This window comes from Callorhinchus milii, unplaced genomic scaffold (genome assembly GCF_018977255.1).
Source record: "Callorhinchus milii isolate IMCB2004 unplaced genomic scaffold, IMCB_Cmil_1.0 Scaffold7, whole genome shotgun sequence".
Classification (NCBI taxonomy): Eukaryota; Metazoa; Chordata; class Chondrichthyes; order Chimaeriformes; family Callorhinchidae; genus Callorhinchus; species Callorhinchus milii.
Genome location: NW_024704748.1, coordinates 19,453,175 through 19,479,676, shown reverse-complemented (window position 1 = coordinate 19,479,676; position 26,502 = coordinate 19,453,175). Strand labels below are relative to the sequence as shown.

Below are 26,502 nucleotides of genomic sequence, written 5' to 3'. Positions count from 1 at the left end.
GCCCATGATGCTGTGCGCCGGCGCTCGCTCTGATTGGTGGATTTTGAAAAATAGGAGCGCGAGCGCGGTCACTGACGGTTGGATCAACGGGTGTGTCGCCGGTGATGGAGTCCGGGCTCCGTGCGGCCCCTTGAACAGACCACCTGTAACCGAGCGGCCTCCTCCGCGTGTCAGGAACAGCTTAACGAGGTGCCCCCGGACCGACCCGAGCCGACCCATCAACACCCTTCGCTTCCACTCCCGGGGGCTCGATGTACTATTTGGACCGAGCCGACATTTCGTGGAGCATCCGGTGCACAACGTTGTAAAGAGGCGAGTACTTACATTTAATATACATTTAATATTCAATTCACCGCACGTAAAATATTACACGCCGAAAATATTCCCCAAACAGATTGTAGGCCAAGATGTGTGTGTGTGTCAGTTGGGAACAAATGCTTCAGGTTCCAGATATTATTTCCTTTTGGGTTGGTTGGAAAGGCCTAACGTCACTGCCTTCATGACAATCATCATCATCATCACAATAATAATAATAATAATAATCCTTCTACAGTGTTTGGTGTAGCGCCGTTCAGGTCAGAGGGGATTGCCTCAAATCAGGCGCTTCGCGGGGGTTAGTAACGACTGTAAACCGGAGACGCTGTTATTGGTTTTGGGGGCGCAGCAACGTCCCAGACACGGGCATGAAAACGAGTGACCAGTTTTATTGTGAGATTGTTGGCTTGAAGTTTTCGAATAGCGCCGTTGGGGATCTTTTAGCGTCTACCACACATCCACTTGTGGAGTCCTGTAGCTCAGTGGTTAGAGCACGAGAGACCTGAGTTCAATTCCAGGCAGAGGGCGAAAACTTGGGCAAGTTTCCTTACTCCACACAGAGCCTAATAATAATCCCTCCAAAAAAAACAAAAACAATAATAAAATTGGTCATTTTCAATCTACGACTGTTTGTGGGACATTGCTGTGCGCAATTGGCTGCCGCGTTCGCCCACAAATATACAGTCAATTCACTTTACAGTGTGTTCTGTGAAGCGCTTTGGGACGTCCTCCCGACGTGAAAAGCGCTATATCAAATGCAAGGATTATTATTATTATTATTAACAGGCAGATACGGACCTCGCTTTCAAATCTGATCTTCGGCACTCCAGCGACGAGTGTCGCTCCAGACTAGAGGCTCAAGATCCCAAACGTGAGGCTTCGACCCAACAACTTTCTGATTCAGGCACAAGAGTGTTGGTCACCGAAACGACCGGACAGACACTTTATTGCGTTTTTGTGGCCTGGTTGCACCTGCAGTGGATTTCTAAGCAAAGATGCATTTCTGCATGTAATTTTCAAATGTTAATAATTGTCAAAGTTGTTTTTTAATATCTACCAGAATGGAGCCAGTACAGAATGCAGAATTCACTGAACTGTACAGAAATGGAAGTGATGGAGCCGAAATGGCTTCCAGTGAATGTTTTGAGGACATCAGAAAGGATCTGGACCGTGAACTTAGCAGAGAAGAAAATTCGAGTTCATCGCAAGCGGTCAGTGGATGCAACAATTTGGACTTTTCCTTTTCTAGTTGAAAGTTTTCTAATTATTCATGTGTTTGCAATTATTTATATGTATACTTTACAGGTTCTCCAGCAACCCAGTTTGATTTCGAAGAAACATATGCTTGTTTACCTTCGTATTCGACCTTTCACTGAAACTGAAATAGCACAACATGAATCTCAGGTCAGTGAGCTTGCTCTTTAATGAAAAGTAAACATCTTTAACTAGTGAGAATTGCATTATCACTCACATTCACTTTCACTCTAGGATTGTATTGCAATAGAAAACCCAACTAGTGTGATTCTGAAAGCTCCCAGAAATTCCATGAGTTCTCGATGTAATGATCGAGGAATCGGCCAGGTGGCTCAGCGGTTTACATTTTCTCATGTAAGTAAGAAATGTTCTCACCATGTCAAGTAGTTTATATTATTGTTTAATGTTTATTTCATGATGAGGATTAATTGGTACTGTTTTAATCAAGACTTTATAGCTAATCCTACTATTGTGTACCGTTGTAAAATATTGCATAATATGGTCATCTTAACTTGACGCATAAATATTCTATCTGATTGCCAACAAACAGGACAGTGGAGTAGGCTTAAATAACTGACCAAGAGAAGGATAGTTGAAATAGTACGTTTTATGCATCTTTGGTGATGTGTATTGTTGCTATCACTCATCTCGGGTTGGTTTGGGTGGACTCTGTTTCCAAGCCTTGTAGTATGGAATAATCAGAATAGTGAGCCTGGTATTTCAGTACAGACTGAACTTCCATTGATTTTGCAACTTTTGGTATACAGGAGTTCAGAGCCAGGAAGAAGATATTGTTTGGAACGCACATTAAATGCAATCTGTGGAGTCCTGTAGCTCAGTGTGGAGTCCTGTAGCTCAATGGTTAGAGCACTCGCTTTGCAAGTGAGAGACCCGAGTTCAATTCCAGGCAGGGTGAAACCTTGGGCAAGTTTCCTTACTCCACACGCCTAATAATAAACCCTCCAAAAACCCAAAACAATAATAAATTGGTCATTTTCTATCTACGACTGTTTGTGGGACATTGCTGTGCGTAATTGGCTGCCGCCTCCGCCCACAAATATACAGTCAATTCACTTTACAGTGTGTTCTGTGAAACGCTTTGGGAAGTCCTCCCGACGTGAAAAGCGCTATATCAAATGCAAGGATTATTATTATTATCTTTCAAGCATTTGTGAGCTATCCAATGCAAATGGTTTGACTCAAGTGAATTATATTTATCACTATGTGAGTAAACGTAAGTTTGGTGGAATAGATTCTCTGACAATGGGCCAAGAATAATGGCTATTTTTCTTCTATTTCTCTCTTTTGAACTCTCGGGCAAGGTCAAATATCACACTTGAATGAATAATGGCTACTTTACTTATTGGGAATAAGATCATTTTATTACATATATGACTCCCTTTCACTTCAACCGCATCTTAGGTTTTTGGACCAGAGACTAAACAGAAAGAAATATTTGATGGAACAGTAAAACCACTCATTGAGGAAGTTATGAATAGACAAAAGTGTTTGGTTTTTACGTATGGTGTTACCAATGCAGGGAAAACCTACACATTTCAAGGTTTGAACTTTATTTTGAAGAGAACAGTTTTAATAGAAAAATTGTTCTAACTTATCAAGCCAGTGACTATTGTATTGGAACAATTCTCTTTGTTTTAGGTCCAGACCATGATGTTGGTATCTTGCCACGGACCATGTGTGTTTTGTTCAACAGTATCCAAGGAAAAATGTATCAAAAAATGAACATTAAACCGCAGAGATCCATTGATTTTTGCAAATTAACAGAAACTCAAGTAAAAGAAGAGGCGATTCATAAAAACTCAGTACTTCACCATTTCAGAGAAGTAAATTAATTTAAAATTATTCTTGTTTTTTATGCTAATACCTGCTTCAATTAAATGTCCTGTATTAGGATTGGCTTAATTTGTTCCTAATTTTTCAGGATAAAGAATGCATGCAATTATCTGGCTAAGAAATCTCGGACTCTGTTTACTTGGCTGTTGCCAAAAGAAAACTAATGATCTGTAGGCCTACCGTCTTTCATGTAGAAAATGATTGCCATTTAAGATTTTGAACGTATTCCTGTTACATGTAAAGAAGGCTAACCTAAGGGTAATGTTGGGTTTTCATACTCATGGGCCAGCAATTGAGAATGCTAAAAACCTAGCCATTTTAGAGGTTCTGGTTTCCTATTTTGCTGATACGGACTACCTCTAAGAAGGAGGAAATGGTTATTTTGGGGGATGGAGCAATGAGGATTTTTTGACTGCTGGTGTTTATTGTCAATTGCATTTTTTTCCTTTTTTTGGCAGAGTGATCAATGCAATGGTAGCAATCACCAGAGTTCAGTGGATACTACTGAAAGTAAGTTGGATAAATGTAATTAACCACCTGTCTTTATGTAAAATTGGAAACCCGATTCAATTCCATGATAGATTCCTACGGTCACCTGTCCCTGGTTTGGCATTAAGCTCTGCCATGGTTAGGCACTCCGGAAATGCTATCCTGTGTGAAGAGTGCTATATAATGCATGTTGCTGTAATGTAAATTGTGGAATTTGAAACAATTTTGACAAAGCTCACTGGTGTACAGTTTGGGCTATCTGAAGGCTACATACACATTCAATTTTAGACAAGCAAGAAGTATTATAGNTTTTTTTATAATTTAACTTTTAGGTACTTAAAACGCTAGAACATTGATTATTTCTAGTCATTACACTTAAATTTCTTTAGCACAATTACAAGTTATCAAATTTGGTTTCCTTATAAATTCTAGGATAAGTTAGGAATACATATCTTTAGCTGAGTTATTAAAACATTTTCTCTTTAAGCAGGAAGTTTGCACAACACGTTTAATATTCCAGTATACTTTGCTGAACCGTTAAAGGAATCTGAAAGGGTCCAAATTGATGCTCCACAGAATGTCGTATTTTCAGTCTGGGTTTCATTTTTTGAAATATACAATGAAACTATTTATGATTTACTGGACCCAATTCCACACAAGAATCAAAAAAGAAAAATGCTTCGCCTTGCTCAGGATGCCAAAGGCAACCCTTATGTGAAAGGTAAATGGATAATTCCTATATAAACTATTTTCAAAATTACTGTTAAATTGAACTTTTTAAAAAATTATTTAGCATAGCTATTCAATATTTTCAGAAATAAACATGCAGATATTTCTCAAGCAATCATAAACATTGCTTTGTAAAATAAATTGTTATTTATATTTCCAACCTGTCAGAAGGATAGTTTTTTAAAATTCTTTGTTGTAGACCTGACATGGATTCAGGCTTCCAATGCAGAAGAAGCATATAAAATCTTAAAAGTTGGGAGGAAGCATCAAAGTATTGCTTCTACAAAGATGAACAATCTTTCCAGTAGAAGGTAGGTGGTTGATGCACCACATCAACTTTTTTTAAAAAAATCTTCACTTGTGAAAATTTGAATAAAACTTTTAAAGCAGTTAGCTTAATTCTAAAACTGCTCATTTTTATTTTGTTCAACAGTCACTGTATATTTTCAATAAGAGTTTTGCACGTGGAAGATGGTCCCCTTCGTGTATTAAGAGTCAGTGAGTAAGTATTGCATTAATAAAATGCAGCTAATGACCTCCTTATGAGATGGAAGTATTCTTAATAAAAATATTTGCTAATTATTAGTTCTTACTCATTTTATTTACTTGTATTGATTTGGTAAAACTTCAATTGTTGCTCTCACTGACTAACTGAGTGATACTACACCTGATCTATTATCTCCCAGTAGCTTTGCACCTTAGTCTTTTGGCCCCTCTTTGTTTGGTTTTTCCTCCATAATAATTGGATTTGTAAATCTAATAATAATCCTTGATGTAATGCCTTATCACATCATCGAGACATCTCAAAGTACTTCACAAGATACACTGAGTATTTTGTGCGCAACACATGGCAGCCAGTTTGCATACAACAGCGTCCCACAAACCACCATTGAGTGAGTGACATTTGTATTTCGCATATTTGTTGGCCAGGACACCAAGAGAAACTCTCTTCTCTTTTCGAATAGTGCTATGGGATCTTTAACGTCTAGCTGAACAGGCAGACGGCACCTCAGTTTAACATCTCATGCAAAGGATGGCACCTCCAATAATACAGCACTCCCTCTGTGGGGCTTGAATCCACAACCTTCTGACTGAGAAGCAAGGGTACTTACTACCGTCCATTGCCATACTGAAGCCCAAATATGCCTAGTCTAGAAGCCTAACTGGAATATTTTATAATGTATCCTTGAAGCTATCTAGAAAGAAAGGTTCTCAACTTGTATTAATAGTTTAATTCTTGATTGTCTGATTAAAATTACTTTCTATATTTAAAGATTATCCCTTTGTGATCTTGCGGGTTCAGAGCGAAATGCAAAAACAGAAAATGATGGGGACAGATTGAAAGAAGCTGGAAATATTAACACATCTCTGCTCATTCTTGGCAAGTGCATCAATGCATTGAAGCATAATCAATTTTCAAAGTACGTTTGCCATTGCAACTCTTCTAATTTGTTTGCCAGTATTAGTCTGTGCAACCATAAAATATAATGTTTAATGTCATATTTAAATAGTGATGAAATTTACTTTTGAAACTTTTCTCTTGCTATATCTTTCCTGGTTTGTGCATACAGCGCAATCAGTCATTATCAGACAGTAAACATAGGCCAAATAAATAGTATAAAGTGACTACAGAACAATTATCTATGAAGGATTCATTGATCTGGGGTATAAACCGTAGGCCGGCTCTACTTTTTTATTATTAAGTAGGAGTAACAAATGGAAATAAACAAGTGTAATTTCCAGCACAAGTTCTGTAATCTATAAAAATTGTGTTCTCAAGCTACTAAACAAACCCTGATTCAATTAGAAGAAAATGGCCCAAATATTTTGTTAGTTCAATAGAAATTGAAGTTTTTTTTTTGGTGGGGGGGTTCAGCAAAACTCTATGAAATCACATATTGCAGTATTATAAAACATGAATATATGTAAAATCATTTATTTCATAGTTTTAAAAACATTTTGCCAATAGGCTATTTACAAATTACCAAGGCATATTAATAGTATTCATTTTTTTTGCCTGAATCATGTGAAGGATACATCCAATACATTACCAATACTTCATTTTGGCCATGTTTAACCTAACATCCCTATCCATTTATAAATACCAATTTTGGTGTTAAGGAATTCTTAGCTCATTAAATTTGCTGTGAATGTTTTCTCGTTTTGTCTTAGGACACACAACCATGTTCCATTCAGGGAAAGCAAGCTTACTCGCCACTTCCAGGGCTTTTTCTGTGGGAAAGGGAAAGCTTGCATGATTGTCAATATTAACCAGTGTGCTTCTATGTATGATGAAACATTGAATGGATTGAAGTTCTCTGCAGTGGCACAAAAGGTATAGTAAATGTGTACGAATTTATAAAAATGTCTATTTTATTTTATTATTTTGCTATGCCTGTTGTTTATTGACCAAAGAAGAGTTGCCACTTCAGTTATTTTTCTTCCGTTTTATGTTGTTCCACTACAAAAACCCAAGAGTGAACATGACATTTTTTTGGTTGCTGCATTCTGTTTCTATTTAATGTTCTGCAATAGTTAGAGATACCTTTGTCTGTTGCATGCCCTGAATCAGTCTGAAAAATGACTTGATTTGGAATGCAGTAAATCTGAATTGGTCAGTGAATTGAAGATTTTAATCTTATTCTAGGCAAGAATGCAAACTAAATTTAGTAGGTAGCACTCTCCTCTGAGTTAGAAGTTGTGAATTTAAGCCCCACATTGGAATTTGAACTTGTAGTCTATTCTGACAATCCAAGAGGAGTACTGAATTGTTTAAGGTGCAATTTTTAGATGAGACATTAAACCAGCGTCCTGTCTGCCTGTTCCAATTGAAGTGTTNAAAAAAAAAGGCCTGGTGTAATTCAAATAGAAATTGTAGTTTCTCCTGGTGTCCTGGTGGTGCAAAGCTGTGTTTGCCAACAAAATAGAGCCTTCACTTTATAGTAATTAACCCTGAAGTTGTTTCTTTAAAATTGAATTTTGTGCCTAATAACCATAAGCATTTTTGTTTAATGTATGAAAATTAAAATGAATAATACAGCAATATATACAATAAAGATGCCTTTAGGACCTATGTTTGAAAAGTCATGGAGTCCTGTAGCTCCGTGGTTAGAGCACTCGTCTCACAAGCAAGAGACCTGGGTTCAATTCCCGGCAGGACAAAATCTTGAGCAAATTTCCTTACTCCACATGCTTGATAATCTCTCAAGAAAAAAAACAATAATGAATTGGTCACTTCAATCCACGACTGTTTGTGGGACACTGCTATGTGCAATTGGTTGCCACTTTTCACTCAAATATACAGTCAATTCACTTTGCAGTATATTCTGTGAAGCGCTTCGAGATGCCTAGAAGACACGAAAAGTGCTATATCAAATGCAAGGATTATTATTATAACCTAGTTGTAAAGGTGGTTCAGTCGGCGGATTGATTAGTTTGTATGCTTTCATTGTTATTAGCATCTTCAACATTTGGGTTTTCTAACTGTCTAAAAGCAGAAACAATTTTCAAGTTGCTAAAGTGGCATTTTATATTTTAGGTTCTCATTGATACTTCAAAGTGTCGCCCAGGCCTCTTAATTCAAAAGAAATCAGCCAGAGATGTTTCTATGATCATCAACAATGCTGAAAATAAAACTTTGCTGACAAAAAGAGAAACTATGGCTTGGGAAACTACCTTGGAGGATCTTGCAGAAGTTGAGAATGAGGATGCTGAAACTGAGAACATAGCAGATGTGAAACTGAACAAAGAAGATGATGAAGATGATGATGATGAAGATGATGATGATGATGATGACGACGATGATGACGATGATAAAGATGATGATAAAGAAGAGGAAGAGAGTGTTGTATTAAGCAAAAACAAATATGAGGTATATTTTTAGTAAGAGCAATTCATTTAATAATTAAATCATTTGCTAGAAGATGGTGTGTAATCAGTCCATGAATCTGGATTAATTCCCTTGTGATGATTATCCTAAACAAGCAAGAACTTTTTCAATTTGGCCCGAGTATGCTTCACAAGAGAACAGTTCACCAATTGATTACTACTGGGTAATGTTGTGATGGCTCAGTCGTTCAATCACAAAGTAAATTGATGCAAATAGACACTAAACTATGATATTTTTATTTATTTTAACTGATTCTTTCCTATAATGTTGGAGTATTAGCAAATACTTCAATGAGGGATCCAGAAGTTGTATTTTTTTTCAATAGTTTATCAGATAAGGTGAGTTGGTGAAACACTTTTAGCATTCAAGTCCAATCAAATTAGATCTAGAGTATCTAATTCCAAGTAATGCTTTCTCTACTTCTACTTGACTAGGATTGTTGAGTCCTGTAGCTCAGTGATGAGAGCACTCGCCTCACAAGCGAGAGACCTGGGTTCGATTCCCAGCAGGATGAAACATTGGGCAAGTTTCTTTATTCCCCACGCCTGTTTTCCTAGCAGTAAGTAGGAACATGGTTGTTAGTGGATTGATGGATCGCTTTTCCGGGGGTAATAATTTCTTCCAAAAAATAATAATAAATTGGTCACTCAATCCATGACTGTTTGTGGGACACTACTGTGCGCAACTGCAATTGGCTGTCGCGTTTCGCCCACAAAATATACAGTCAATTCACTTTACTATATATTCTGTGAGGCACTTTAAGACGTGATAAGGTGCTATTATCAAATGCAAGGATTACTATTATCTTGACAATTGGCAGAGTAAGTTTGTCTCTTTGGACAAGTGAAAGGAAAATGTGCTAAACTCTTGCCTTGTAGTTCAGTGTACTTTGTTTGAGTTTACTTTCTTTTGTCTAAATGAATATTTTAGGAAATCTGTGAAAATAAGAAGTTTTTCTGTCTTTACAATTTGTTATTCTTATTCTTTTGTGTAACATAGAAACTATTGCATTGCATCGAAGACCTAAAAAATAAACTGATTGAGGAAAAAAAAGAAAAAGTGACTATGGAGATGAAAATCCGAGAAGAAGCTGGCCAAGAAATAGAAAACTACATTGCACAGTGGGAAAGCAATTTAAGGTCTGAGGGTGTGCTTGTATTTATTTGCGTGAAGAATTCTAATCCTTACATTTGATATAATGACTTATGATGTTGTCAAAATGTCTCCAAGTGCTTCACAGGATTTATTGTAGATTAATTTGAGTTTGCCAATGTCGTCAAACAGTTGTAAAGTGAATGACCAATTTTATCTGGGTGATCTGTTATGGAGAAACTCCCTTCTCTTTTCCAATGGGGAACTTTAACGTCCGCCTAATCGGGCAGGTGCATTTAATGTTTCGCCTGAAGGTGGCACCTCTGACAATGTAGCATATCCTGCAGGAATTTCATTGGAGTGTCTGCCTAGACTATGAGCTCAAAGATTTGATGTCGGGCTTGAACCAGTAGCAAAATTTTTAAAAAAGATTCCATTATCCACTGATCCTTGGGACGTCCTCAGGACGTGAAAGGCGCAATATGCAAATGTAATTACAAATGTAATTTTGTTGCTGTTGATCCAGCGGTTCTGAAACTCTAAAATGTGAGATGTGTTCTCTGCCTTTGTCAGAACACACTTTTTTGTGTTAATAAATATTCATAAGCTATCATGAATGAGATGAGATTTTTATGGGTTTTTACAGTGATCGTCTAAAGGAAGATAAGCAGTTAATGGAGGACAGGACTGAGAAAAGATTTGAAATCTTCCAGAACTTGGTGAAAACTTTTGCTGCAATTGATAAAGAAATTGACAAAGACACTGTTCCTGATACTGAAGCCATTACTGAACAGGCAAAACATCCTGTATGTATTTACTGTCATTTGAGCTAAACCTATCTTGACTTAAACATTTTAGTTTGAAGGCAATTTGAATGTTTCCAGATTTTTGGTCAAAAAAAAAACTTTTTCCCTCTTTTTCCTTCACTGTTTCCATTTATAATCTTCTAAACTTTGGCAAACAACTTTGTATGTGTGGATGCTCACATATGTTAGTCCCACAACTTCCCTGACATGTCAATCTGTGTCAGTTTCCAGATTTTTGTTTACAAATCAATTGGAAGTTCATTGATGGTTTGCTTAGAATTCTAAATCATTAATTTCTGTCTTATTTTTCCAAACAGGAAAATGTGGTTAATATTAATGTTTCGGAATACATAGAGTCTTTAGAACCAGATGTTGCCGATATCAAGAGACATGCTGAACTGGCCCTTCACCACATAACTACTCTTCCAGAGCCCGAGGACACAATTGTTAATTTAAAAGCTGAATTGTCTCGTGTAGTTCAGGAACTTCACGAAACTCAAGAAGCTCTGAGAAACAAAACCGCTGGTAACTTTCAACAAAAATACTATTACATTGTAGCTGTAACGCATTGTGCCATTTTATATTGTATTACAGCTTTGCATAGTGGTTTAATTTTCAATTTTGATCTAATTTTGAATTAGTCATATGTTCAAATCAAATGCAAATGGATCTTCATTTGCATTTGTCTATCAGATTGTCAAATTATCTACTCCTATATCTTGCGTAGATTTATAAATGTAACTAAATGCACTCCTTTTGAATTGCAGAACTAGATGTGTACAGAAAATCAACTGAAAACTTGGCAAATCAACAACTGGAGGAAGCCGAAAAGGTAACTAATTTTAAATTGTCATCACTTTTCTCATTAAAATCTCATTAAAAATTGAATATTTATTTAAACACCTGAATGTTCTATATACAGTTAACTAAATCTACATTGAAAGTAAGCTTTTGGTTCCTTAATCAATTGTACAACAAACATCTGTCCAAATTAATTTGTTTTCATCTGAAAATGCATAGAATGAGCAGATCCAGACATTGAAGGATGCTTTGTTGCTCAGCAATGCTGGTCTCAACAAGATGAAAAGTCTACTATCAAGTTATTTAGGACATTGCAAACATGTTTTTTGTAACGCATGACATCCCTTACCTCTTTGTTTCAGCACAGTTTGGATTATCTCCAACTTTTTCCTGTTGAAATCAATTACAGGAAGTTGTTTGCATTGCCTTTCAGTAAACATTGCCTTGGTAGTACTCTTGCCTGTGGACTATAAAGATTATGGGCCTATGCCTTGAGCTCATAATCTTGGTTAACACTGCAATGCAGTTCCAATTCCAAAGTATTATAATGCATTGTGTGAAGTGCTTTGAGATATTTTGATACTTTTTTTGATAAGGTGCTGGAGCAAATACAAACTGTTAGACCTATTTAATACTTTCACCCTTCAGGCAGTATCGGAGAAATTAGTTGGCCAGCGTTTAGTTTTAAAATCGGATGCATTCTTGTGTGTTCTCAAACCACAAAACTGAATGCACATACAGGGTTTTTAGTCACCCTTCAGTGAATATTCACAAAGTAGTTTTAGCCTATTGAGGTTTAGCAGCCTCTTTTTCATGGGTAAATAAGATTTGACAGAGATGAGGAAAATTAGAATAACAGTGAACAGAGGAAATAAAGTGCTTAACATTGTAGTTTTTATTAATTATTTACAGTAGGATTAATAGAAGAATAAATATTCCCAATCTTTTAGTAACTATTTGAATTGGTGTTTTTTTAGCAATGTATTACATGAGCTGAGGGGGGAATAAAATATTGGCTCAATTAAACTAGAATTTCTTGTGTTTTGGCTATCTACTGGATAATATTTGAATAAGTGTTCTCTTTGGAATTATTAGGAGAAGACTATTAAAAATATTCAAGGAATATGGGAAGAAAATCGAATGATTGAAGATCAGAACGTTGCATCAGTACAAGATCTTTCAGCTGTGAATAGAAAACGGCCTTCTGAAACTTACCACGGACCGGAGAACCAGCCACCTTCAAAGAAAGGTACCACTTTCCATTGTATTAATAGACTCAAACCAGCAAAAACAAACGTTGGCAACCCAGTCCACAAAATTATCAGCCTGAAGAAGAGGCATAGGCTGTTAAAATAACGTAACTGAATACCTATCATTCTAGATGTAAACTGTTTGTGAAGAACATGTAGTACATTGTTTGAAATATAATTTGCAAAGTAATCTGGTGTACGAAAACGGGTAAGCTCAATTGATTTGACTGAACATAAGCTGTTTTCTCATTGTGTATCTTATTTATACCAGACATTCTGCCGTTGTGTAAGGCGAAAAATGTCAGCCATGAATTGTACTTTTTGCAAACAGATTTTGTCATCTCAGAAACCTGTTGTGACATGCACGGAACATGTTGTATGATTGCAATGCTCTGATGTCGTAATCCTGTCATTCAACATGCTTGATTACAAAACTGCTGCTGTTGTTTACTGACATGCTAGTTTATGCATGCTAGTTTTTGCAAGAATTGCACCTTAAGTTACTTTTGAGATGTAAAATATTTTTTACTAAGACTTTGTGTGTTGCTCAAGAGTGAAGCAAACTGTACAATGTTTTCTTCTCACTATTTGCTGTTTTTTGAAAATTGAGATTCATGTTTGAATGGTATTAGCATAACAGTTTAAACAATGGAGATACAACGGAACCTTGATTCATCGGCCAATTTAAATTCACTCCCTCGACTTCAGTGGATAATTGAGTTTCCAATTTTTTATATGGTGTTTGAAAGAAATACAGAATGTAAATTTGCCTGTTTATGGAATTAAGAAATAAAGTTACTTGAACATTTATTTAATCAAGTTTCTGTATTAGACTTTGTAGGAACGATTGGAATGATGGCCATGTTTGCTTTATTTAAAAGTAAGTTAACTTAAGCTTATTTTCTTTTTATAGGACAATTTAACAAAGATGTATATAATTGCACCAGCATGAAAACTCTAGAAGAGAAAGTTGAAGAAATAAGAAGGGAGCTATCAAATAAAGAGTTAGCATTGATAACATTAAAAGCAAAAGTACAGTCTTTGGATAGTCTTCTAGATTTAACTAAAGAAGATCTTCAAAGTGAGAGAATTTCAAAGGAAAGGCTCAGTAACGAAGTAGAAGTACTTAAGTTAGAACTGGCATCCTCGGGTCAGAGGATTTTCAAATTAACTGAAGATGTTATGATTCAAAAGTCTAATTTTGAAAGCTTGATTTCTGAGATTAGCTTTCAGAAAGAAACGAATGAGCAGCAATCTGAAAAGGCCAAACTGTTTCAGTTAGAACTAGAATTTGTCAGGCAGGATAGAGCAGACAAAGAATTGCAGATTAAAATGTTGGAGGAAAATCTAGTCAAACTGAGTGGCTTCCAGACTGAAGCTCAGGAGTGTATGGTGGATCTGAAAAATACTAAAAGTGCCTTGGAGGAAGTAAAAGAAGAATCGGTGAAGAAAACTATTAAAATTGAATCTTTGCAAAGACAACTATCTGACCTTGATCAAGAGTTACATCAAGCACAGGCTAAAGCAGTTAGACAAGATACGACTCATTTCCATAAAATTATTGAATCAATGCAGAAGGAATGTGAGCAAATAGCTACCCTATCATCCAAAAAAACCAGCAAAATGAAGAATTAAAGCAGCAGATTGAATTGCTGAATAATGCAAAAGCTGATCTTCAGAATGAATGTACTGAACTAAAACAAAATGAAGCCACAATTCAAACCTCACTGGAAGAAAAAAGTGACCTCTTCCAACAGTTAAAAGCAAAACTTGAAGAAACTGAATGTAAACTGAATATTGCAGTGCAAGCTTCAGTACAGGACAAAGAAAATCATTCAGAGCTTCAAAAACAGATGAAAAATCACAAAAGCAAAATAAAAGCTAAAGACTTGGAAATTTCCAAATGTCAAACCAATATAACCAGACTTGAAGAGCAATTGAAAGAGAGGGAGTCTTTAATTACTGACTTGCAAAATAATTTAAAAGGGGTGGAAGAGAAATTTCAAGAGTCAGAAAGATGTGTTGGAAATTTTGAAGCCCGGGAAACTAAGCTGAGAGCAGAAGTCCAAGAAATCCAAGATGATCTGACGGTGATAAATGATATGTTATCTAAGAAGACAGAGAATTGGAAAACAAACTGTTAGAAATTGTGCAGTAAGTATCTCAAAAATAATTTGCAATACACTATTTATTTGCAGAGAGAAACCATTTAAATTTCATTTGATATGGGGAATAGTAGATAACACTCTTTGGATAAAAAGTCAAACTGCAAATACTGGAAATCGCATCGGATTCATCAGCATCTAAAAGAGAAAAATGGGTAAACATTTTGTCTGATGACAATTCAGACAAAGGGTGAATTGGAGAGCTTTTTTAAAACAAATTTCTTCATTTGTTCATTAGCACTGATATGCCTACTTGTGAAATATCACAAAATAACATATTCAATTTAAACTGTTTCAATGGAATTGGGTAGATTCCTGACTGAAGAAGAAAGGATTGTATTTCAAAATAATCGAGTATGATCATATTCTGCCAATAATCGCACTAATTTAAAGGGCGAAAAGTTCTTCATGTCCACTTCCAAAAACAGCAATGCACTTCAAAATACTTGCAAAGATATTTTGTATTCCTTTTGTTCAACTAACTGTATGTAATCTTGAAAACCCAAATTCATGTGAATCGTCTTCACAATGACTGGAATAATTGTGTGCAAAGTTATGCATGTATCATTTAACTTTGTTAATATACAATGTTGTGAGTACAATTCTTATTTTGTGGTTTTGCTATGCCAAAGGCTGAAGAAAGATCTTTCAGATAATTCTTCAAAAAGTCAAATATTGGCAGATGAGCTGCAGAGGAAAGATGAGGAATACAGTGACCTCAAGGAAAAATACATGGATGCCAAGAAACAGATACAACAAGTGGAGAAGGAGGTGAATCATGTTTATTCTTTAATCTGAGCTACTTTCGGTTACTTTTCTTTACTAGTGATAATTACAAGAATTGGAAGCCAAGTTTAATTTGTGTGACATACAAAATGGAATGCCTAAAATATCTATTCATTCCAAAACCTTTGAATGTTTATTTGGGCCCTTGTAATTGGTTGTTTTCCCTGATTATCGCTAATTACTGTTTAAACAAGGCTATAGAAATTCTCACATTTTTAAAAGAGATTCTAGTTAAAAGACCTGTTTTCAGAAAAAGGGCAGATTTATTGAGTTCCGGTAGGCTACTAGTGATTTCAAGAGTTATGAGTTGCACGTCCAGTATAATTTTGTGAATATCTGTTCGGAATGCAAGGGTGCCTGCCTGTTGAGCCTGTTTGTTCGACCATGGCAGATCTTGTGGCTAATTCTTCAAAGGCTTGCCCATTAGCACTCATTGTATCAAAAAGTAGCTTAATGAATTCAGAACTGAAAGGCTATCGGGAATGTAAAATACAGTCAATTTGTATTTTTTTTCTTAGATTTCCACAAAGCGTGAAGAAGAGAAATGTGTAAGGCACAAACTTCAAGAACTTGAAAGAATGAAGAATCAAATGGCTCAAGATCTTGAGGCTAAGGAACGGATTATCCAACAGTTTAAGAGGGTATTACTTTAATATTTCCTTTTCAGAAACAAAATGTAAAAGATACGAGGCACAGAGCCATAAAAGCAATTTAAAAGTTAGACTTGCAGGCCAACCATGCTTTGCAGTAATTGCTAAACAATGATGGGGTTCTATGATTCGAAGGAATATTACAGCTGTGTAATTGGATGGTGTCAATTCTGATTAAGGGAAGGATATTTAAAGATTTTTGTAGTATGTTACCAGATTAACGTGCAGTATATTTATGAATCAAATATTCTATTAACTCAAACTGTTGCCTAGGAGTAGAAAATAATTGACACCTCTGAATAAGATTCATGTTTTCTCTTTTGATAGATGCATTTTAATAGACACATTTTTAATGCAAGTATATATTTAAAATGTCTTGGGCGTTTAGTTGCCATCAATTTATCTTGCATTTTTAGGCTTGTTCTAGTGAAACAGATTTACAGAAAAAGGTAGCGTTATTGACGATTACTTTAGAGCAAAAGAATGCAACTTTGATCAAACTAGAAAAGGACTTGGAAGAATATGGAACGACAAACAGTGTGAAAGAACAGCAGTTCACAGAGGCCAAAGAAGGGCAGAAGCTAAATAAAGTAAGTGGAAAAAGTATAAATAATTTTTGGTATTTTTCATTACTATAGTTTGATTCATTCTAATACTATGAAATCTGAGTACAGATTTTAATTTAAACTGAATAACCTCAGTATTGATATTGTAACTTTTCAAAAATATGTTATGCTTTTCATATTTCTTAACTACAGTAAGGCATTATTGCCATAAATATCTGGAGAATTTTTTAACAATTTAAAAAAAAAGAAAAATAGAGATTTTAAAGCTTTTGTTCATGCATGGTTTGCTTTTTTGGGCACAACAGTATATCTGTAATATGCACAGTTGAAGTTTTAATACATGCCATTGATCTCTAGGATTCAAGTCATTACCCCAATCAGAAGCCAGACATTGTGTTAACTGATAAAACAGAAGAATCTGTGCATTTTCAACAGACTACTTCCAAAGGTATAGTTTTAAATGAAAGAACTTTAAAGAATTGAAAAGTGATGTCAGATGTCAGATGTTTATCAAGTGCTGAATTGCAGCATTAAAATTGATTATTTTTTATGGTGTATTTTCCTGACAAAGGGATATCATAATTGCCTCTATATCACCTCTCTGACAGTCTCCAATTTGTCCAATTCCTGAGCCAGGCAGGTCTGCACTATTCTAGAGTAATAATAATCCTTGCATTCGATATTGTGTCTTCTCACGTTATCCAGATATTTCAGAGCACTTCGCAAATTATACTTTAAGGTGATGTCACTGTGTGTATTTTGTGGGCAAACACGGCTGTTAATTTCCACACAGAGATGTCCCACAAACACCCATGGACTGAGTGACCAATTTTATTTGGGGCAGCGGAGTTGTTGGCCTGGACACCGGCTTAAACTCCCTTCTCTCCCTAATAAAATGGACTATATTTCATTGTATGTAATTCGACACAGTGACAAATTCACAATCTTTCCTGGCCCCCTCATGTCCACACACATTTTACACCTCCAAAGTGAAAAGTATAGATTTACTCTATGTAGCGTTTAAAGAAAAAATGCTAAATAAGATGATGATGATGATGATGATTTAGCACATTTGCCAAATGCTGGATGCTCAAAAATGCTATATAATAGCATAGATCTAGAACCCTGGTGGGATTTCTCTCTAGGAAGCTCAAAGTCTGTGTTGCTGTTTAAAGTAGTTGAAACTGAAATAATGATGTGTTCATATCAAGAGCTTCAAGAAAAAGAGAGAATGATTCGAGATCTGAAAATTGTGCTATCTGAACAAGAGCAGACTCAGACTGAACAAGATGAAGTGCTTGAAAAAAAGCAGAAAGAGATTGAACAACTCAATACAGGTAATGATAATATTCATCCTTGCATTTGATATAACGCCTTATCACGTCTTTGAGATGTCTCAAAGTGCTTCACACAATATACTGTAAAGTGAATTGACTGTATTTTGTGGGTGAAACAAGTAATTGTATAATGCAGTTGCACAGCCATTTAGCTGAAACTGCTACTTATTGTGGAATGGAAATAAGTTTACTCTTGACGGTTGCATTTTATCATAAATGAAGATAACCTTTTTTAATACTCTTAATACTGACAGTTGGCGAGATCAACACTGAAGTTGTCATCCACTGTGCTCCGCCCAATGAAGCTCTCCCAAATTCCCTTTGTTTTGTATCTGTCTGTTTTCAAAACCCTCTTCAAAAACCTATGGCTTTGTGTATACTGCTAGTCAACACCTCCAATTCTATATCCATTGTCTTTGTAAAGGGCTATGAGGACTCCAAAAGGGTATTGGGAGTCCTGTAGCTCAGTGGTTAGAGCATTTGCCTCGCAAGCGAGAGACCTGGGTTCGATTCCCGTCAGGGTGCCTGATAATAATCTCTCAAGAAAAAAACAATATTAATTTGGTCACTCAATCCACTGTTTAGTCACTGTTTGTGGGACACTGCTGTGCGCAATTGGCTGCTGCGTTTCGTCCACAAAGCATATAGTCAATTTACTTTACAGTATATTCTGTGAAGCTCTTTAAGACATTTAGAAGACACGAAAAGCTCTATATCAAATGCAAGGATTATTATAAAATGTTATGTGAAGGGTGTTTATATAAATGCAAGCTGTTGTTTGGTTGAGTGAACATGGCCATCGTTTCAGCCAATTTGTTTCAGCAGTTTGTCTCACAATGCGAATGCTGAAGGCGAGACACATGTAAATACGATGTACCTGCTGTTCTGTTTTACATGTGAAATTGTGATTAAATTGAATGTAAAATGCTGGCAGTGATTCATCCTATGCTGAGAGCTAAATTGTAAAATTTCTGGAGATGCATGGTCATTTTTACAATGTCAACGTATATCCTGTATAATTAACTACTACTTCACACTTAAGTGAAGGATTATATCCTCAAGTTTTTTTGTTCACAGGTTTTTTTTTCCCCCCACTATAGAATTGGAGAAGCAGAGACTACGAATCAATGACCTTACGGAAAAATGTAATAAAATTGAACACCATCACTTGACACAAAATAAAAATGAGGAATATAGTAGAGAGGTAGAATCATTCCAAAACGAAATTGAAGTTTTAAAAAAACATTTGATGGTGAGTATAGTAATGTCATCCTTTTGAATATTTATTATTTAATAAATCAAGGTAATTGTTTTAGAAGCAAATTAAGAGGTTCTGTAATTTTGGGGAAGATTAACAGCTGTAAAACCAATATTTTCAGATATTTCCTGATCTGTTATACTATTATTCTGTGCCCTGTTTGACAGAGTGTAAATTTTAAATGTCTGTGCCTGACTGCCATTCTGTAGTTGATGAACTTAAATAAAACAGATCAAGCGCTCTGGGACGCTACCCTGTGTGAGGGCCGCTATATAAATGCTTGTTGTTGTAAAACTGGTTTAAATTCTTTAGGAATTGGAAGCTAAACAGAAAGATGACCGGAAAAAATGTCAGGCAGAGAAGTTGGTTCTCATTAAACAAACCAAGGAAGCTGAAGACAGACGCAATAAAGAGATGAGAAAATGGGCAGAAGAAAGAGAACATCATTCCAAATCACAGGTAGTAAATGTCGGTTTTTTAAATGTTTTTTAAATTTCGCTGCAAATGGCACAATTTAATTGTTTTTTTAAAAAAAGTTCTGTAAATACAGTCTATTTATTGCAATAACTTCCATTGATATGCTCACGATATTACAAGTATCATGGCTGGAGGGAGGAAGAGTCATCATTCCAGCCGTCTTCCCATTTAAAATAATTTTCCTTTGCTTCATCTAAATAGCTGTTTTAACTTCTGATAATACTTTTCAGTATTATGCTTGTCAGGGTCAGACTCTGCCACTGTCAAGTGCTCCAGGACGCTACCCCGTGTGAAGAGTTCTATAAAGTCGTTGCAATTTATTGTTGTTGTACTTGTCACTTTGGAGGGTTGTTTTCTACAGCACTGGAAATATGCTGATTTGGAAGGCACACACATGTTTACCTTTCAAAAACTGCCGTATATTTGTACGAAAATTGTGAACGAATCAATAACCCAGAATCTTTTTTTAAGGAAAACCTTACATCCGAGCTGGTCCAGAAAGATGCAAAATTGCAGAAATGGCGAGAAGAGAGGGACAACCTGGTAAAAGAGCTGGAAGTCCAACTTAAGAATCTTATGGCAAGTAATATCCAGAAAGATAAAGAAATAGAAAGATTAAAAGCTTCTAGTCAAAGATCTCAAGAAGAGGTAAGAAGCAGATTCACTATTTTTGTTTCTAACAAATGTATACATAGCACTTGGTACATGGCATGATTATCCTAGATATATTTCTAATCGTCAGTGATAATAATTGGTTTTACTATCTCTGGACATTTGTTGATCTTTATCACAGATGAGAAAAATGTTTTTCCCTTTAAAAATGATTGTTTTCTCTCAAAGGAAGAAAGCTTTTTGGATGATGATCCCAGAGTGGTTTTGCCATTTTTAAAAGATTCCCATTGTAGAACACTTCTATGAATGCTTCAGTATACTGGTTATAGATGTGGCCATAATTAAACTTTCCCTCCCCTGTTTTTATTCTAATCAAGTGCTGGGTTACTTTTAGTTGAATTGTAGAATGTATCATGTTTGTGATTGTGACACTGCATTGAATTTCTAAGTTTTGTGACCTCAATTTCCCTGTCTACAATTTTTTCAGTTAAATTCGTAATAAATGTTAAGTTTTATAGGTTGTGTGGCATATATAGTAAACTCTTGATAATTCATCATTCCTAAGGAAAAGGGCTCAGTGCTGAGTTATCGAGAGTGGTGAGTTAGGCATGTGTAATACGTAAATAAATACCAACCGGATATTGAAAGCATGATGACTTAAGGAGAAGAGACAAAATCAGCCAGAGTCGAGTTATCAGGATTTTATTTGTATTTGTGTCTTGATATTCGGTACTGAATTGATTACAATTCATGAGGCACACAGAATCTATTCTTGGGACTGGTTTCAAATCATTTCCAAGGTGGGGAAGGATATTTTAATCAAAAATAGTTGATCTTATTTAATGTGATACTTTTCTAAATTTGATGTATACTGTTGTAAGATTTATTAATTGCTGAGGCATTTTTTAAAAGCTTTCCTCCTTCCCCAGTTCATCCATGACCAGTCAGAAATTGTGCTGGATTCATCAGAAGTTTCAACAGAAAATGGAGAAAGAACAAGCAGATTCCCAAAACCTGAATTGGAGATTCAATTCACACCACTTCGACCAAACAAGATGTCAGTGAAAGAACAAGGTTGCGACTCATCAATTACTGTGAAGTGTCCCAGATACAACAGAAAAAGGAAAAGCACTGAAATGGACCAGGTAAGCACATCTTGCTAGAAACAAATTCACTTAAAACTGTTATGTTGATGGTTATGAGATGTATGGAAACTCTAGTCTCCGAAGAATGTCTGTTTTCTCGTATATTTTCAACTCAACCACTTCCTCCACTTGCAGATTGCCTGGTGTTGAGACTTATTCTGTGTAAGCAAGATATTTTATGGAAATACATTTAACTTCTTAATAATGCTTTGCAGCTTTAACAATTCTAAGTGTACTTATTTTAAGATTAAATTTTGCAGGTGGAGAGATTCCTTTTATAAAATAAAAGGAATGGGGTCCTGATCCCCAACTGTTCAGTGCCTTGGAACGGTCTCCTGACGTGAAAGGCACTTTACAAATGTAATTTTGTTGTTGTTTATTGGTGTAATGGATGGTGTTTCTAGAGATCTACATGTTTTGAAATATTTAAATATGCTTTTTCTTCCATTCTACAATCCTTGAAGCGTGCTATGCATTCAAGGTGCTGGAAAAGCAATTCTAGAAAAAGATCCACAGCATCTGGCATTTGTAAGGTATAAATCGCTGTATCACTGGATAAATGACATCCTTTTCCATAGAGTTAGAACTGGAAAGGTTGATTGTTTATATGTCTAGTGTTCTATTTAAATCGGTACACAAACTATGCAAGATTTCAAGTGCAAAGTTCTAATTCAAACCTATCTACAACCATAAAATATGGTTTTGCTCACAAAATATAAGGTCAATTCACTTTGCAGTATATTCTGTGAAGCGCTTTGAGACATCTCAAACATGTGATAAGGTGCTATATCAAGCATTATTATTATAATGCAAATTCCCTACTTAAAGTGTAAAACACTTTTTGTGTTGTGTCAGCAATCTGGTTACTTGAATACTGGTTACTCATAGTAACTCAAGCAGACCTTATACTAAGATAGCTTCTATAAACTTCAGTGGAGTCCTGATCCATGCGCTTGGTTAGAATACACAAAGTTGAATACCACCGAGCTTGTATAAAATTGATGTATTAGGGTAAAGAATTCTAGAGATGCAATAGTTAATTTGCGCTAAAGGATAAGAGAGAATGACTTTAATTTGGCTAACTGCAATTAAATGGAACACTATGTATCTTGGTCTGTATTTTTGCAGATTGCATTAGTTAAGAAATGTGACTATTCCTGTAATTCTGATATTTCAATCCATGGATCTTTGTAATTTTGGAACTAATGGATTATTAGTACTCATTTGGCTTAGAAAATATTTTGTTTTTTACAGATATAGTCACATTGTACTCTTGTTGCTGTATTAACAATTGTTGTAGATAGTCAAGCAGTAACAGAATTCTTTAGCACTAGAGCATTTCTTGATATCTCATTTAATTAGATGCTGAAGTCAATACCTCTTCTACTTCCTCTATGCTATTCTGGCACTTAGCACTCATTATCTTGGATTTTAATGTGAACTGTGGATTGGTTAGTTGTGTGTGCATGGGGAGAGAAGGGAATCGTGGAACAATGGCATTTTTTTCAAAAAGTGTGTCGCCTGTTTAAATCAATACATTAATGATGATCTTGTGTTGCAAGTACAAAGTGTACTGAGTGTTCCATTAACCTATTTACACTAAATTTTTACTAGCTGAAGTGTTTTGTTATCCTATAATTGCACTTTCCTGCAGTCATCTTCTGAAAGTGTTCAATCTCATGAGTCATTTAAAAGCATCAGATTAAATTCCCCCTATCCCCTCTTCTGTTATCAGTTAGTTTTTTAATATGTACATTTGTCAGTTTACTTTTGAAATCAACGCCTTGACAACCATGACAATCAGTTACGTGATCTATGTAACTGAATTACTGATGCGTTTTTATAAAGTTTATTTCTGTTTGTGGGGAAAAATCCATACCATTGATGAATCACTTTGTATTCTTAAAGAGGAAGGAATTTCTGGGGAGTATGTTTTGTTTGAAGTACTCTCACAGCTCTGATTCCCAAAGTGCTGGTTAATGTATTATAATGAATGGAACCTCTCCAAGACGAACAACTTGTCCCCATAACTAATGCTTTGGTTATGTTAACTAACATTTAGAAATACTTTTGTTGTTGTTTTTGTTATCCAGTATTTAACAAACTGACAGCTGGATGGGAGGGAGAGAAAGGAATTACTTTGAAATGAAAGTACAGCACTTCCATTGAACTTTCCCTCGTCTTTCATTGGTAGCTTTTTAAAATATGCATTTTACCTTTAATTTTACTTTAAGAGTCTTGAAATTTTAGAGCTGAAGAAATTTATTCAAAGGAACATTTCTATATTTTGACTATTTAAATGAAAATTAGATTCTACTGGAAGCAATTTGTTCATTTTATGCATCTGTAATTCACTTGTACATTTTGGTGCTAATAGTCTTACCCTAAGGAATTATAGTATAGGAATCACCATCTTACGTATTCCAGTGACTTTTTCCGCTTTTTTATCTCCACCATCTCATACTGGATACGGCCTTCTATATATAAACTCTGATGTGTGTATCTCTCCCATTATCAGCAGTAGATCTGTCTCTCGCCACTTTTGTGCATGTAATTTAATTCTGCATTAATTGCTGATGACTACTAACTTTCTTCCCCCACAAAATAAATATTTCACGATATTCATTAAAATTTCTTTTCCTTTGAATTAGGATAATGAAGACAGTGAAAACAAGAAAAATGTCATGAAAAGTAGAATTGCAAATAACATTTCTCCAAAATTTCCTATGCCCTCTGTCAACAGTCCTGCTAAAGAGGTTGGTGTTTGGCAACGTTAACAATTTTTCTGTTTTGTACGGTAATGAATCTTGTAGACATTGCTACCCATCCAATTGTGTGCAGTTTAATTTTTAACTTTTAAGAGAAAAGTGAAAGTTAAACATGATTCTCATTTTATAAGATTTTGCTGAGTAAAGTTCAAGGATGTGAAAAATATTTTTTTTTAAAATCTGGCAGAATCTTGAAAATGTCAGTGTTCTCTACTTTTTTTCCTCAAATTTTTAATGTAAAATCATGGGCGAAGTTAATCTTATCATTTGATTTTAATTGACTAAAGATAATTGTATAACCTGCCAACTTTCACCTTGCCGCAGTATACATTATTTGTCTAATCACTATTCAGCCTGCTATTTTATAAAGAATGTGTTGCAATTTGTTTTTGTGGAGTCCTGTAGCTCAGTGGTTAGAGCACTCACTTTGTAAGCGAGAGACCTGGGTTCGATTCCTGGCAGGGCGAAACCTTGGGCAAGTTTCCTTACTCCACACGCCTGATAATAATCCCTCAAAGAAACAATAATAAATTGGTCATTTCAATCCATGACTGTTTGTCGGGCACTGCTGTGCGCAATTGGCTGCCGCGTTTTGCCCACAAATATACAGTCAATTCACTTTACAGTCTAACCTGTGAAGCACTTTGAGACGTCTAGAAAACGTGAAAAGCGCTATATCAAATCAAGCATTATTATTATTATTTTAACCTCTAGTATATAGAAATCCTTGATCAAAGAATGAAAATGTCGGCAAACTCATTTTGATAGTTTTTTTTAAATCGCAGGTGAAAAAAGGAAGTACAATAGCTATTGATAAATTTGTGCCTAGAACTAGAAATGTAAAGTGCTGATGTTGTACTCCAATTCCTTTTAATACAGAATACAAAAGACCTACAGTACAACTGGGTAGGCAAACCTCTGCCTCAAGTCTGAGGTCACCTAGGAAAAAGGATGGGACCCTGCAGAAAATTGGAGATTTCTTACAAAAGTCCCCAACAGCACTTCAGTTCAAAGGTCAGTAAATGGGCTTTTTGGCAATTATGCTATCTCTAATTCTATAATTCAAATAATCCTTGCCTTAGTTCATGCCTGGTGACCCCAAACTGCATGTTTTATCTATAATAGAGATAGTGTGACAGCCTGGTCATATGCGAGTTATAAAATTAAAATTTTTGGAGGGGTGGAGAACAAACAACTAGTTGATATTTCTAATGGTTACCAGGTGCACTTAAACTTAAACTCACGTTTGTGAGCCGTTTGTTTTGTTTTTTACAGCCAAGAAATTTATGGGTACATTGAGTTCTCCCAAGAATCCAGAGGTTGAAATAGCCTACAATAATGAAACAAAACCCAAAAGATCAAGAAGGAAGCTGTACAAAAAAGATATATCATCCCCTATGGATATTGCATGTCAACCAGTAAGTGACAGTTCATAGTTAATGGTGGATTACTATTTCAAAGGTTTTGTTAAACCTATAAATGAAATGTAGAATGTTGGAGAAGTATTTGCAGACTGGTGCTTACACTAAGATCTAAAACCTGTATTGAAGCTGCATTATGTGTTTAAAGAGTTCTGTATGGTTATACTTAAAGAATAATCTTTGTAATATTAGTTTTCAACACACCTTCATACATCAACATTACAAAATGTTGTACATATTTGTGAATAAGCAGCCTAGAATTAGAAATTAAGCAGATTCACTTCCTTTGAAGTTGACTGGAAAAATAACTTTCATAAACATTTAGAATTTCTTAGAATATGTCCAACTTAAGCAATGCACGGTTAACCTTAGCCATTTGTAATTGAATTACTATGTCCAGACTAAGTAGTTCAACAATTAATTGATTAGTATTTTAATTGAATTATTAATCTGATAAATAAACATTTCTGAATTGCTCCATATAACAAGTTTCTATGACAAATCAGTGAGTTCTGGGCATTAAACTGAGACCTGATCAACAAGTGTTCTTGCAGCACTATTTTCATAAGATTGTGCAATTAACAGTATTTTGACTTAATAACTTTGTAAATTTGTAGATAATGGAGTTGAATGAAAAAGAAAGTGATCACGCTATCATGAAGAGACGGTTGCGTGCAAGAACAACTAAAGCAACAAAGTGATGTATTGGGTTTCTTCAAACGGAATCGTGNTTTTTTTAAACTTAAACAATCAATGTTTTTTCTTAAATCTGAGTAGATGTAAATTTTTTTTTGCTGATTTAGTATTTGCTACCTATCAATAAACATATATAGTCAAA

General features: G+C 35.3%; 1 protein-coding gene and 2 non-coding genes across 3 annotated transcripts; all 3 read left to right on the top strand.

Moving 5' to 3' along the window:
* Nucleotides 1-215: 215 nt before the first annotated feature.
* On the top strand, nucleotides 216-26,502 carry kif20bb (kinesin family member 20Bb). The gene is given in 36 exon segments (XM_042336846.1): nucleotides 216-312; nucleotides 1,376-1,526; nucleotides 1,621-1,719; nucleotides 1,804-1,923; nucleotides 2,992-3,130; nucleotides 3,229-3,413; nucleotides 3,882-3,933; nucleotides 4,400-4,633; nucleotides 4,841-4,952; nucleotides 5,075-5,143; nucleotides 5,916-6,062; nucleotides 6,814-6,976; nucleotides 8,180-8,512; nucleotides 9,530-9,669; nucleotides 10,269-10,428; nucleotides 10,746-10,953; nucleotides 11,196-11,260; nucleotides 12,325-12,478; nucleotides 13,393-14,100; nucleotides 14,103-14,594; nucleotides 14,597-14,633; nucleotides 15,277-15,415; nucleotides 15,949-16,071; nucleotides 16,497-16,670; nucleotides 17,004-17,094; nucleotides 17,858-17,983; nucleotides 19,084-19,235; nucleotides 19,554-19,700; nucleotides 20,190-20,366; nucleotides 21,260-21,475; nucleotides 21,940-22,008; nucleotides 24,127-24,231; nucleotides 25,029-25,041; nucleotides 25,123-25,257; nucleotides 25,519-25,661; nucleotides 26,282-26,502. Coding segments are annotated over 35 exon segments (5,661 nt in total). The 5' UTR covers nucleotides 216-312; nucleotide 1,376; the 3' UTR covers nucleotides 26,366-26,502.
* On the top strand, nucleotides 8,973-9,044 carry trnav-cac. Its single transcript has one exon. It is a non-coding gene; the product is annotated as a tRNA-Val (tRNA).
* Nucleotides 24,639-24,710, top strand: trnat-ugu. The gene has a single exon. It is a non-coding gene; the product is annotated as a tRNA-Thr (tRNA).